Source organism: Syngnathus leptorhynchus, chromosome 16, assembly GCF_054491065.1.
Source record: "Syngnathus leptorhynchus isolate UIUO chromosome 16, UIUO_Slep, whole genome shotgun sequence".
Lineage (NCBI taxonomy): Eukaryota > Metazoa > Chordata > Actinopteri > Syngnathiformes > Syngnathidae > Syngnathus > Syngnathus leptorhynchus.
Window position 1 is genome coordinate 2,517,505 of NC_141210.1, and position 12,053 is coordinate 2,529,557.

Below are 12,053 nucleotides of genomic sequence, written 5' to 3' on the forward strand. Positions count from 1 at the left end.
AATGCCAACACAGTAATTAATCCACACAGTCTGAGCCTATTGATTAACATATCAAATCCTTGCCACGACAACCTTTTATGCTTGTTACCGGACTTTTTTTTTTTGCACGGGCGATAAAATCAGGAGTGTTTTAACGACTGTTGTAGGCTATTAAAAAAAAAGAGGCTCATTTCAAGTCGAAGTTGTGCGTGCTGTGCTGTCGGGAGGGAAGCGGGCTGCAGATGGCGCTGAGCGCGGCCGAGCCGGGCGGGCGGGTGGGCGGGCGGCTGCCGCAGTGGAGCGGCAGATGGCGGAGCGGCGCGCTGATGGATGTTCTGTCGAAAGCAGTCGACGAGGAACCTGCTGCTTTCACGCACACGCGCGCGCACGCACCATGATGGATACCGTGTAGGATGATTTATCAGGCATGTTTTTTCCCCTCCATATTTTTCCGTTTGTACCGGGGAAAAATCTAATCGCTGTTTCATCAATCACGGGAATGTTCATCAATTAAAAAGTCGTCTTAATCAAACTACAATTGCTGACTCCCGCACTAAAATCCTGCCTAATTCATCAAGTTTCTTCCAAAACTTTCGCAGTCATGGCGCAGATAAGAACGCACAAGAAAATGATTGTTCAACTGAAACCAAACAAACTTTCGGGAACGTCTGGGTTGCAATTTTTTCCAGTTCTTCATGATTATTGCCACTCTACGCAAGTTTAACACGATTCCAACAGTAAATTTATGGCCCAGTGAGAGCAGTAGCGCTTCGTGGTGCTGTTCACCAGCTCACTGGCCGAGTGTCCACCCTGAGACTGGAAGGTTGTGGGTTCAAACCCTTGCCGAGTCGTACCAAAGACTATAAAAATGGGACCCATTGCCTCCCTACTTGTCATTCAGCATTACGGATTGGAATTGGGGGCTTAGATCACCAAAATGATTCCCGAGCGCCGCACTGCTGCTGCTCCCCTCTCCCCCAGGGGATGGATCAAAATCACACGGGGATGGGTTAAATGCAGAGGACAAGTTTCACCACACCCTGATACGTGTGTGACAATCATTGGGACTTTGGCATTTGTGCCACCAGAGGCCGCTGTCTCTCTTAGACCCAAACTGCAAATCAATCATTTTGCTTTCATCACATTCATCCCCATTTTCTCAGAGACTCTCATTTCACCACAATTAATCCAATTAAGTGTAATTTCAACGAGTTGTCAAAGCAGACAAATGGACAATAAGCATTAGCGGCCTCACATTCAGATTTTTCTTTTTCTCGTGACTGTTATGCTTGGCCTTTGAGGACGCCCGCTCGGCATTTTTTCCCTCTTCTCCGGCAGTGGTGTCTGAGATTAATTACGGTCGTATAAATACTTGAGTGAACTGACAAGCAAACTGGGTTGTAACCGGGTCGGATCCGCTCGTAATTTGCCTCATGAATCATCCGCGTTCATTTCATTTGCTGCCAAAAAAGGACACCGGGGAGTCCAGAATATTTGCGCCGCCGCCGCCGCTGCGCTTACTCGCCTGTCGTGGCGCTTTTTGTTGCCTCGTGATGTGATGATATACGGCGTGGCGTCTTGTTGGTGAAAGTTGTGCTGAGGGCTGACTTTTTTTTCTTCTAACTTTTTAGGGGACCCTGTTAGGGGGAATTTTAGTTAAAATGGCCTCTTCAAATTAAAATGGCCGATTCACTTTCAGGCATGGGTCCTTGAGAGTTTTTGGTGTGCCCTGTTACGAAAAGACACGCCCACCTAATTTCCATTGTTTGGGGGTGCTGAAAGTAAAGACATTTTCATCAGGATACACAGGCTTGCTAAGTTGTCAGGCATGTTAATGACTACATGCTAACCGCTAACATGATAAAGCAAAGATGTGGCACAGATGCTACCACTAAAGCATTTCATGACAGACAGCAGCAGACGCCGCCTTGAAGTAGACAAGTTTATTCATGGTCATAATGAATGATGATGATATTAATAATTACTCATAATTATAATAATAACGTTAATGTCATAATAAATAGAACTCTTCATCTGAAGCACGGAAAGAGAAGCATACAGAAAGAGAAAGAAACAAAACACAAGTAGAAGTACGGGGTAAGAGAGGAAAGTGGGAGACATTTTTTTTCAACCTTTCAATATAGCCATTTAACATTTTTAAAACATTTTTTTTTACCTTGAACATTTACAAAACGCAGAAAGCGATAAAGTCTTTAAAAAATCCTTATAAATAAATTTGCTGTTTTTTGAACAAAATACACATTTTTTGGAGGAGGATTTTTTTTTTCTTGTGTTAGGATGAGGTGGGGAATGGGGGTTAATATGTACAGAACAGGAAGAGTACAAAAGGTCGGGGGGGGGGGGGGCACACATACTGGGTGGCGGTCACTTAGGGAAGGGGGGCCCCGGTTGTGTTGGGGAGCGGCTACCTGGTGGGGTGTCACCTGGTGGAGCGGAGAGGAACAACAACCGCTTTGGCGTCACGCGCGTCAAGCGTCGCAAGCTCGCTCGCGTGGCTACAAAAGGAGTGGAAGACCAGTCGTCGGAGTCGCGGTTCTTTACAAGCGTCTAAACAAACAGCAAGTTTGCCGCAAAGCATCAGTGGAAGTGGCGAGCCGCGGACGCTGGATAAAACTGCAGACGTGAAAATATACAGCGACGATATGCTAATGAGTAAGATTTGCATTTCAGAGAGCTACGGAATTGGTAAAGTACAAAACAAAAAAAAGATTTCTAGGTGCTTAACAATATTCAACAGTAAGAAGCCAACACAATTTCACTTTTATATCAAGCAAAAGCTTTACAATAAAAACTGACTGGATTTTTTTGTCATAAAAATGAACATCTAGACACTTTTAGTGAGTATTACATTAATAATGACTCGATGTGAAAATATGAATATGTACTATGCTAATGGTTTACATTTGGATTGAGGATTAAAGCTGCTTGACCACCTTCAATTCAATTCATATACAACAGTAAGAAAGCTAACATCAGTTCACGTCTTCGTTTATGTACAGTACATTCGTCAAAGCCTTGACAATGGAAACAGACGATCACAAAGAGATTTTCAGTCATAAACTGGCACATCTCGCCTCTTTTAGTGGCTAATGTGGAATTTGCGGTTTAAGAGGCTACGGAAGTGGTAAAATAAATAAATAAATAAATAATAAAGCTGCTTTTCCACCTAAAAAATTTACCCGTTAAAACTGAGCAGTGAAAACAGATGAAAAGAATTTCTGCCATTAAACTATACATTTATTTTGATGCATATACATCTATGCTATACTATGCTATGCTAATGGCTAACATTTGGATTTTAGGTGTCATTGAAACATATTCTTTAAAGCTGCTTTACCGCTTTTAAAGGAAAAACGATCCAACAGTGTGAAGCCATGCATCGGTTACATGCCTTGACTTAGAAGTCTTTCCTTCTCGATCAGAGAAAGGCTGATCAATAAAAGCAGACTCGAAGACTTGCGGACCTAAAATGGTATGTTTATAGGCTAATGCTGTACAATAATAATGGTCGTCTGTGTAGAAGCACTGACATTACACACTAAAGTACTTTTTTTTGTGTTTTCGTATTTAATACAGCTGCTACATGAACCACCAGGCTAGCCTCGCAAATGCAAAATTTGGTCTTTTTTTTCAAATTTGAATTCATCGTCAGTTGGTCTTCCAGAAAACAAAATCAACGACAAAGGTACATGTCTCATTTGCTAACAGTCTTGCTAACGTGTGCGCGTGAGTGACATCGTGTGGTGGTTGCGGTTAGTGCATAGATCATCGGCGGAGGACACGCGCGATGCGGGCGGTTGTTCATCTCCGCCTGCCTAGTCAGACACTCGATTGGACGCTGCACAGGAAGTCGTCCTACTGTACAGGAAGTGTCAACAGAGGGGTTGGGGGAGGGGGGTCTTATTGTTTGTTGTTTTTTTTTGACCAAAGCAAATCAATTGTGTGGAATAAAGGGCGGTTTTCCTGTAGGGGAATTTGAGCATGCGGCCGCAAGCCCTTTAAAGGTATCGCGACGGTATACTCACACCAGGACAATCATTCATTCACTTTGTGGATTAATTATCAAAAGTAGGTTTGGGTTTTGGCCTTCGAGTGGCCCGGAAGCGTGGTTGGAAAAGCCTAGTGTGAGTTCACCCATAGCTGGTTATCTCTACTCTGCCCCCCCCACCCACCACCACCCCCCAACGCCCATGGGCAAGCATTAGCATTAACGGGCGCTCCCTCCCGCTGGCTAGTGATCAAAGAGCTCAGGCCGCGCGTTCAAACCCCCACAAAGGACAGACGGAAGAAGCCAAAAGGAGGTGAAGTCCTCCATTGTGGTGAGAGAGGAGGGGGTCGAGGTGGGGAGCGGGGCCACACAATCACCTTCAATCATAGAACACATGATCACATGTTACAGTAAATATCAGGGGTATATTTAGTGGGGGGGGGAAGGGGGACTGAAATCTAAAGGGGGAGCTCGTGTGGCCGCCCCATATACTCCCTGACATCAGCACAGCCCATAGAATAGATATGTCTATATATTTATGTACAGCAACGTAAATAATCCACGCAGAGAAGAAAGAGTACATTCAAAGAACGCAACCGACATTCTCCGGTTTCCACACCTTGGACAGCCACTCCTCGTACAAATTGACAAAGTTTGGCCACCGCAAAAAACTGACAAAAAAAATCAAAGACCCCCCCCTTCGAGAAACACACAACACAAGCACGCAAATCGGTACTGGCGGAGGCCACGTTCTCACGTACGCGTCCCATTGTTTCACAAGAGACATCTTTACAGCAAAAAAAAAAAAGTGAAAATAACAGCTAAACGTCAAAATACTCAGAAGGGCCGCACTGAAAAGTAATATACACTTGGAGGATAAAAATCTGATATTTTTTGTTAAAAAAACGTTTGGGAAACTTGCATATTATTAAGAAATGATGTCATTTTTTTTGTTTGTTTGTTTTTTTTTCTAAGAAAGAAATTCCAAGAAAAAAAAGGTGTGGTCTTTTCGAGGGAAAATGTTTAAAATTTCCATGGACTAAATCACAATGTTTTTAATGATAATATATTTTCGAAGTCTTCGTTTTTTCTGAAGGAAAAAAAGTTCAGAAATAATGGTTTTAAATTTTTTTTTTTTTGTGGGAAAAAAAACTTTTCAAGAAAATTTCAGGTCTAATTTTCTTGACAAAATAATATTTCAAGAAAAAAAAAAGTTCTTTCAAAATGGCCCCAAAGACCTAATCAGTATTTCTTTTTAGGAATAACTTTTTATCTTGAAAGAAAATCCAATTTCTTCCCCCCCAAAAAAATCAAGAAATTCCTTTCAATGTTTTTCATCTTCAATCATGTTTTGCATGTGTTCAAGAAAATTTTTATGTTTCTTAAAAAATCAGGTAACACAAAAAAATTATGAACTCAACTCAAATGAGTTACGTTAAACTGATGTGAAAAATTCAGGATTTTATCAGAATAAAGGCATATTTTAGAGGGAAAAAAATAACTTCAAGGCGAATGAAAAGTTTCAAGTTTAAGGCAAAAAAATCCCGCCGTTTGCGTGTACTGTATGTAAAAATGAACAATTGTTTTTGGCAAACTTGCGTGCATACGTGCGGACGTGGCCTCGGCCTCTGCGAAACCTCGTCAGGCGGACCTCGCCAGTCAACATGTCCTCTGGGAAGTCCCGACGTCGGCCAACCTACCCCGACTCGCCGACGACCGACTGTCCAGTCCTCGGCCGTGGGCGGAACCTCTGCCACCGGGGGCGCCGTAAAACAAAGAGGATTTCGTGGAGTGCTGCCGGCAGGAAGTGACATCACGACAGCGTCCACGGGGAGGAAAAAAGTAAAGGAGGAGGAGGAAGAGAAGGAGGTGCAGGTTCTCCCTCCTCCGCCACATCTGGCCGCCTGTTCTGGACTCCCCCGTAAAACATAAAAAGACATTTGTACATATATATATTTATACGCCTTTATACACACACGTGACAAAAGTATAGAAAAATAAAATGTTTTATAATAACGGGACGCCTCTCATCTGAACTCTTTTTCTCTCTGTCCTTTTTCTTGGCCGGCCGGTCGCCCCTAAAAAGACGGTCGGCTCGCGGTGGTTGGGGGAGGCGGCTGTCGATGCTCCTGCCGCCGGTTTGTATGCCTCCCTCCCGTCGTTACGTCTGCGATGTCCAACCATGATGAGTGTTGCTTCCTCTTCCTGGCGTTTCCTATTTACTGCACATCACACACAACACAAAATGAAAAAAATAAAAATAAAATTTAGACAAGATTTGAAAAAAAAGAAGAGATTTTAACATTATTTTCCAATTTGTAAATATTCAATTTGAGAAACTTTGAATACTTTTTTAGATTTAAAAGTGCTTTTGAGGAAAAGAGGTTTTATTTTGAGGATTCTATCAATATTTCAGACACTAATGTTTCAGATTTTTTTTTAAAAGGTCTTGCATGCAGCGACGTCGATGAGTTGCAAATGTTTTTAGTGGTTTTGCGCGGTGAGGAGCCCATTTGCCCTACCCCACCTCCGCTTGCGAGAGTACCCATCACAACTTTTTTTTTTATGCCGGCCCACTTTGCAACTTTTTGTGCTCGCAAAGTGAAAAGTCTGGCACGTGGCGCCCCGGGACTGCCGTCAGCGTCGACGGCGGTTAATCGGCGGCGACGGCGAGCCGTCCCCACGTGCCTCCCGTCGGTAAATAAATCAAAGCCGGAAGTTCGCTGCCGCTTTGTAGTGCCGACGTTCCGCCCCCACTTCCCGAAGTGTCCACCAGGAGACGAAGTGACGCCTTCAATCAGCGTCCGCCATCGCCAACATCTGCCGCCGAGCCTCCCCGAGCCTGCTATGCTAATTCGCAGTGATTCCAAACAACTCAACTGGCCGGCAGAAATCGCTACATTAGCCGGCCAAGCTTTGTAGCGCTAGCTTTTGGAGCTGAAAACAAAACAAATTGTATTGATGTGAATGTCACAGATTTGAGGAGTGGAAAAAAAAAAAATGTACAAGAAGAAACATTGATGTGAATCCTACTGATGAGCAGCATTCTCATCAATTTACAAGTCATTTTGAGAACCAACAAACAAAACTTTTCTAACAAGCAGCTCTTCTAACGGCTTTATTCGAACATACATCAAGTTACTTTAGCTCACACATTGACAACATTATAAGGTAACAAAATATTTGGTGAACTGTTAAAATAAGTCTACGTTGGCCTCAAACGTCCCGTTACATATAGAATAATACAGATAGAAAACAGACGTGTGTGTACATTTAAACATGTTTATGTACAATTGGTGCTACACTGGAGTACATTGTAGCTTTTTTTCCATTTTATTTTGGAATAAGTATAAATCTTGTCGGTGGGTCGATAAATGTTCTCAGCTTGTGTATTTGAGCTGCTGACAACTAGAGTGGGCAAACTGCATCAAGAATCATTGCAATAACAGTTCCAATTTTGACCTACAGGGGGAGTTGTTCGCTGTGCTCCAGCGATAGCTCACTCGTGACATTGTGATTTCCTAGGAAGTGATTAGCCCACTCTACTTCTCATACTTGCATAACCATGTACAAAATGACGACCCAAATTTTGTTTCAACATCCATTATTTGCAAGCATAAAAATGTTTGGCATTTATATACACGCACGAGGTTGCGAACAATTCCTCGTTGAAAACAAACATCACAACAACAAAGAACAGACCCCGAAAAAAAGCGGAGGCAAAAAAAGAATGAAGGCGAAAGAGTGTGTGGAAAAGGCGGCGGTAGAAAAGTCAGTTGGGGAGGAGCCTTGTTTCCACACTGGGGGTGGGGGTTGTTTTTTTTTTTTTTCAAGAGTTCTTTTTTGTTGGTTTTAGTGTGTGTGTTTGTGTGTTGTTTGTTGGTTTTAGTAGGGCGTGAAGCGACTGTAGCCTCCTCTGTAAAGACTAGCCTGCAACATCAAAGATGAAAAAGGACCAATCAGCATCCACGTCAGCACTCGTTTGGACGGACGGATTTTGTCCTCAAATTTCCTTCCAGTCATCACACTTGACAAAGATGGCGACGGGGAAAAAAAGCAAAAACTGGTTTTGTTTTTGTTTCTGGTTAAATGTCTAGTTAACTCCATCTTTTATCTTTTTTTTTTTTTTTGTAAATTTAGCAAATTTTATTCTGGGAAAATTATCATTATTCAAGTAAGATTATGATTTTTTTCTTGGGCAAAAATGTTTTTGAGTTTCTTTCTGTCTTTTTTGTTACTGTCTCATTCTTCCCTTTCTTTTTGTCATTCATTTTTTCCTTTCCCTTTCTTGATATTCCTGTCTTTCTCTTTCTGTTCTTTTCAGAGCAGGAAGAAGCGAGATGTCGGCAGAGTTTTAAGAGCGGATGCCTTTCATGTGGGGGTGGAATCTTCCAGGAGCGCTGCGGGACCTCAGCCTCGAGTCAGGCTCACATTATCTAGGACACACACACGCACACACTTGCACAAAGACTAGTCCTACCGCAATTAGGAATCCAAAGCCAATGTCTTCAAAGGCTCTTTTTACTGTCTGAAACTTCCACACAAAAAGATTTCCAACCTCAGACGAAATTAGTATTATTAGTATTATTATTTAGTTGTAGAAGATTTTTTAAATGAAAACGCGTACAGATATTTTTAGTGGGGATTCCAATATCATGGAAGGAAATTTGGAGGAAATCGCCGAAAAAAATAAATAAAGCAGCACATTTTTTTTAAAGACGGCAATGAAGAGTAAATAAGATGGCGTAATTAATGAAAGCTTTTAGCTAGCAGCTGCACCGAAGGGGAACCCTGCGCTTTTTCAACTTGGGAGGAATGCATGCACACATGCCAGCCGGATGTTGCTGATCATTCACAAAAAAAAGCCCCCCCCAGCTGCCCCACCCTTTAAAGGCTCCGTCCCCGTTTGATGAACTCACCATCCAGCGCACAAGCAAAAACAGAAAGCCGCCATTTTTGTTTCGAATGAAAGCAACATTTCCGTTTGTTGTTGTTGTAACTTTTCATCTTTGATGTTTCAGGATAGCTGCAAACGCTAGCTAAAAACAGACATTAACGCTCCAGCTTGGCTCGACACACCGCCGTCAAAATTTGGTACCGCTTGCACGAATAAACACCGCTTGGGTCTTTATTGGTGTGTGCGTCTGTCCCTAGATAGGCGAGTGTGTTTGTGTGTGTGTGTGAGTGAATTGTTTATGGGTGTGTCTTTCTGTCCCTATAGTTTGAGTTTGTGCAAGTGTGCTTGTGTGTGTGTGTGTGTGTGTGTGTGTGAAATTATAATAAAGTGAAAAAGAAGTGGACAAAAGGTTGAAAAGCCTATTTACATCCGGATTAATGTTATTCACACCTGGTGCCTACCAATTGAACTAACCAATAAAATCAGAACAAACCTGCTTCAAATGTTTTTTTTTTTGTAATGTTACATCCACTTCTTTAACACTATGCATTTGTGAGTGTGTGGCACAGAGACACACAAAGACGATGGGTTTGGGTTACGGGGGTCTTACCATGGTTCCCACGCTGTACGTGGCGGCGGGGCCGATCGTGTGGTGGTAGGGGTCAGCCGTTGCATAGACTCTGCCGTAGCTGCAAGAGAGCGCGCAGCAATTGTGTGTTAGTGACACGATGCTTCATGTGATCAAAGTCTAGATGAAGCAGCATGTGGCTCTTGGTTCATGTGTGGGAGGTCACCAACCATTTTTTTTCCCCGTTAGCACATTTGCCATCATTGACGGTAGACAAAAAGCAAAAATGAGAGAACCCGGTCATGCTTGGAGGTGCCCCCCCTCCCCCTTCCCTACCAGCTTTTCATCATGGCCGGTTTGGAACTAATCCTCGCGATTTCCTCTCGCAAGCGGGACAAGACGCATATTTATTTACTTTCCATGTTTCCTCCACTCGGTCTGCGGCGAGCAGATAAGACTGGCCGAGGAGCGAGGGCGGCAAATCAAGTGCAAAAAAATTAATAAATAAAAGGGCGGAAGTCATCCTCAAGGAGACAACTTCCAACAGCAAGCCGGCCGGCCCTTTAGGAGCGTCGCGAGTGAAGGTCAGAGAGGCTATCTGGAGGAGCGGCACATGCTCTTCTTGGCAGCTGCTCTTATCTTCAATTTAGAAAGCCAGAATGAATCTCACAGGAGTGAGCGACACCCAATCGGGGGTCAGTGGACCCCCGCAGGAGAAAATGTCCTCAGCATGTCCTCACGGTTACATTCGATGGGTTCTGCCGGACCAAAGTGAAAGATGCTGATGGAAGAGAAGAAGGAAGGCCAAGAGAAGGAAAAGGAGAAAAAGATGCAAGAGCCAGCCCACCAATGTGGCGATAAAGCAAAGCGTTGAGAGCGTCCGTCATGCAAACGCCATCAATGGCTGGGACGCAAAATTTGATCCTCACCCTTTGCGACAATCAACATTTCCGTGATTGGCTCTTTGGTTTAGTTTTCCTCCACAGCAGACACATTTATTTATTTTTTGTTCTTGTCTACTAAGCGGACTCGCACACAGGTTGTATCCTTTGCGCTCTTTTGCAATTTCTGGCTGCTTTCCCAACGGGACGCAAATCAAACAAACTGAAACAAACAAAGCCAGTTCTCCGTAACAATTACATGAAAAGTCTCCAGAAAATTGAATGAGGGTAAAAAAAGCAGCGGTTGCACTCCGGTCCAATTTGTGATTTCTACTTCCCCGACTGATAAATGTTGACAGTGCGGATATGATCTTCATCCTCTCAGGTGCAAACGTGTACGCACACGCACGCTCCTTATCAGCAAACACGCTCAGGCAATCGTTCACACGGCGCATTCCCAATTTGAACATCAGCTCAAGTCCTGCAAGGTTACTTTTTGCTCTTCTTGTTCTTCTTGCCTTTTTTTCTACTCGGATGTCAGAGAAGTCCAGAGAGCAAGTTGACATTTGTGACATTCGCCTGCCGGAGTTTCGCACATCCCCGGTTTTGTCCGAGCTTCCAAACAAAAAACGTTTGACTGGACCGCTTCGTTAGTTTGGCTAGCGGCTAGCAAGAAGACGGTGACGCTCACCTGTCGCTGTAGGCGGCGGTGGTGGTGGGCTGGGCGAATCTGTACGCTGCATAGCCACCCTGGAAAACACACACCGAGAAACGTTTTCAAACAGCAGAGGGCGCCGATCAACACGTAGCTCCAATGCTGGCTGATTTCAATCGCAACTGTGGTGGATTGATCATAAACGAAAAGGTCACGGCATCATACCGTATTGAATCGACTCGTAATCTGGCCGAGTCAAACCGAATCGAATCGTTACACTTTTCAATCAGTTGCAAAGTGAGGCTGCTAATTAGTTGAACATTTGACCGAGCAGCCAAATCTGTGGCATTTTGAGAGCCAGGAGTCGCCCGCTGCATTATTAAACATCCTTTTTCTTTCCTCGACACGCCGCCGGCCGACCAATTGAGTAAGACGGCGGCGGGAGTGGCGAGGGTGGCGGAGGTGGCGGGGGTGGCTGGGGTGTGGTGACGGCGTCGGGAGGGTGTTCATTTGCCAGAGTGCAGAAGGAATTAAGGAGCTCATTGTTGGGGCGCCGCACTAACTCTGTGAAAAATGAATCTGAGTTGCCTAACTTTTTTTCTATTAGCGGCCGCCCATCTGGGTCCTGCGCGCTGCCGCTCAGGTGACGTTTAATAATGCAGCGCCCGTTCATTTTCAAACTCCCAGAGAATTCAGGCTAGAGGTTCACGCTGAGCCCTATGGGCCTCAGCCCTCCCGCTTTTCCCTTTGGGTTTCTTTTCCCGCAGGGAACAGGAAGTGGCGGGCGTACGACTTCCTGCGGGACGGCCACGCCTCGGGACTGATTACAACTGCAGCTGCAAACGCGGGGCCATAAATCATCGCCGCCGGTGTTGTCAAACGGCGCACACGACAGCGCAGCACATTTGTTATTGTGTCGCGGCGGGCGTGCACGAGACGCGCACGTGTGCACGCATTAGCATACGTGACATCTGCGAGGGGGAGATTTGTGCTCGTTTGTTAGCAGGTCAGAAAAGGGAGACGCTCACCGAAACGACGGCTGCGGGCCCGTCGCCGTGACTCCG

General features: G+C 44.4%; 1 protein-coding gene across 2 annotated transcripts in view; it reads right to left on the reverse strand.

Moving 5' to 3' along the window:
• Positions 1–12,053, reverse strand: part of LOC147044030 (RNA binding protein fox-1 homolog 3-like) — a 154,816-nt gene that overhangs the window by 1,764 nt on the left and 140,999 nt on the right. Inside the window, exons 1-3 of one of the 2 annotated variants that reach the window (XR_015068527.1) lie at positions 11,026–11,165; positions 9,496–9,574; positions 5,596–6,210 (exon numbers count right to left, since the gene is read on the reverse strand). Coding sequence is in view for 1 of the 2 variants with exons in the window: in XM_085934328.1 (XP_085790454.1) it covers positions 9,481–9,574; positions 11,026–11,084 (153 nt within the window). In the remaining variant the exon portion in view is untranslated. Of the gene's footprint in view, positions 1–5,595; positions 6,211–9,397; positions 9,575–11,025; positions 11,166–12,053 lie in introns of those variants that run through there. The other variant, XM_085934328.1, reaches the window with a different exon arrangement.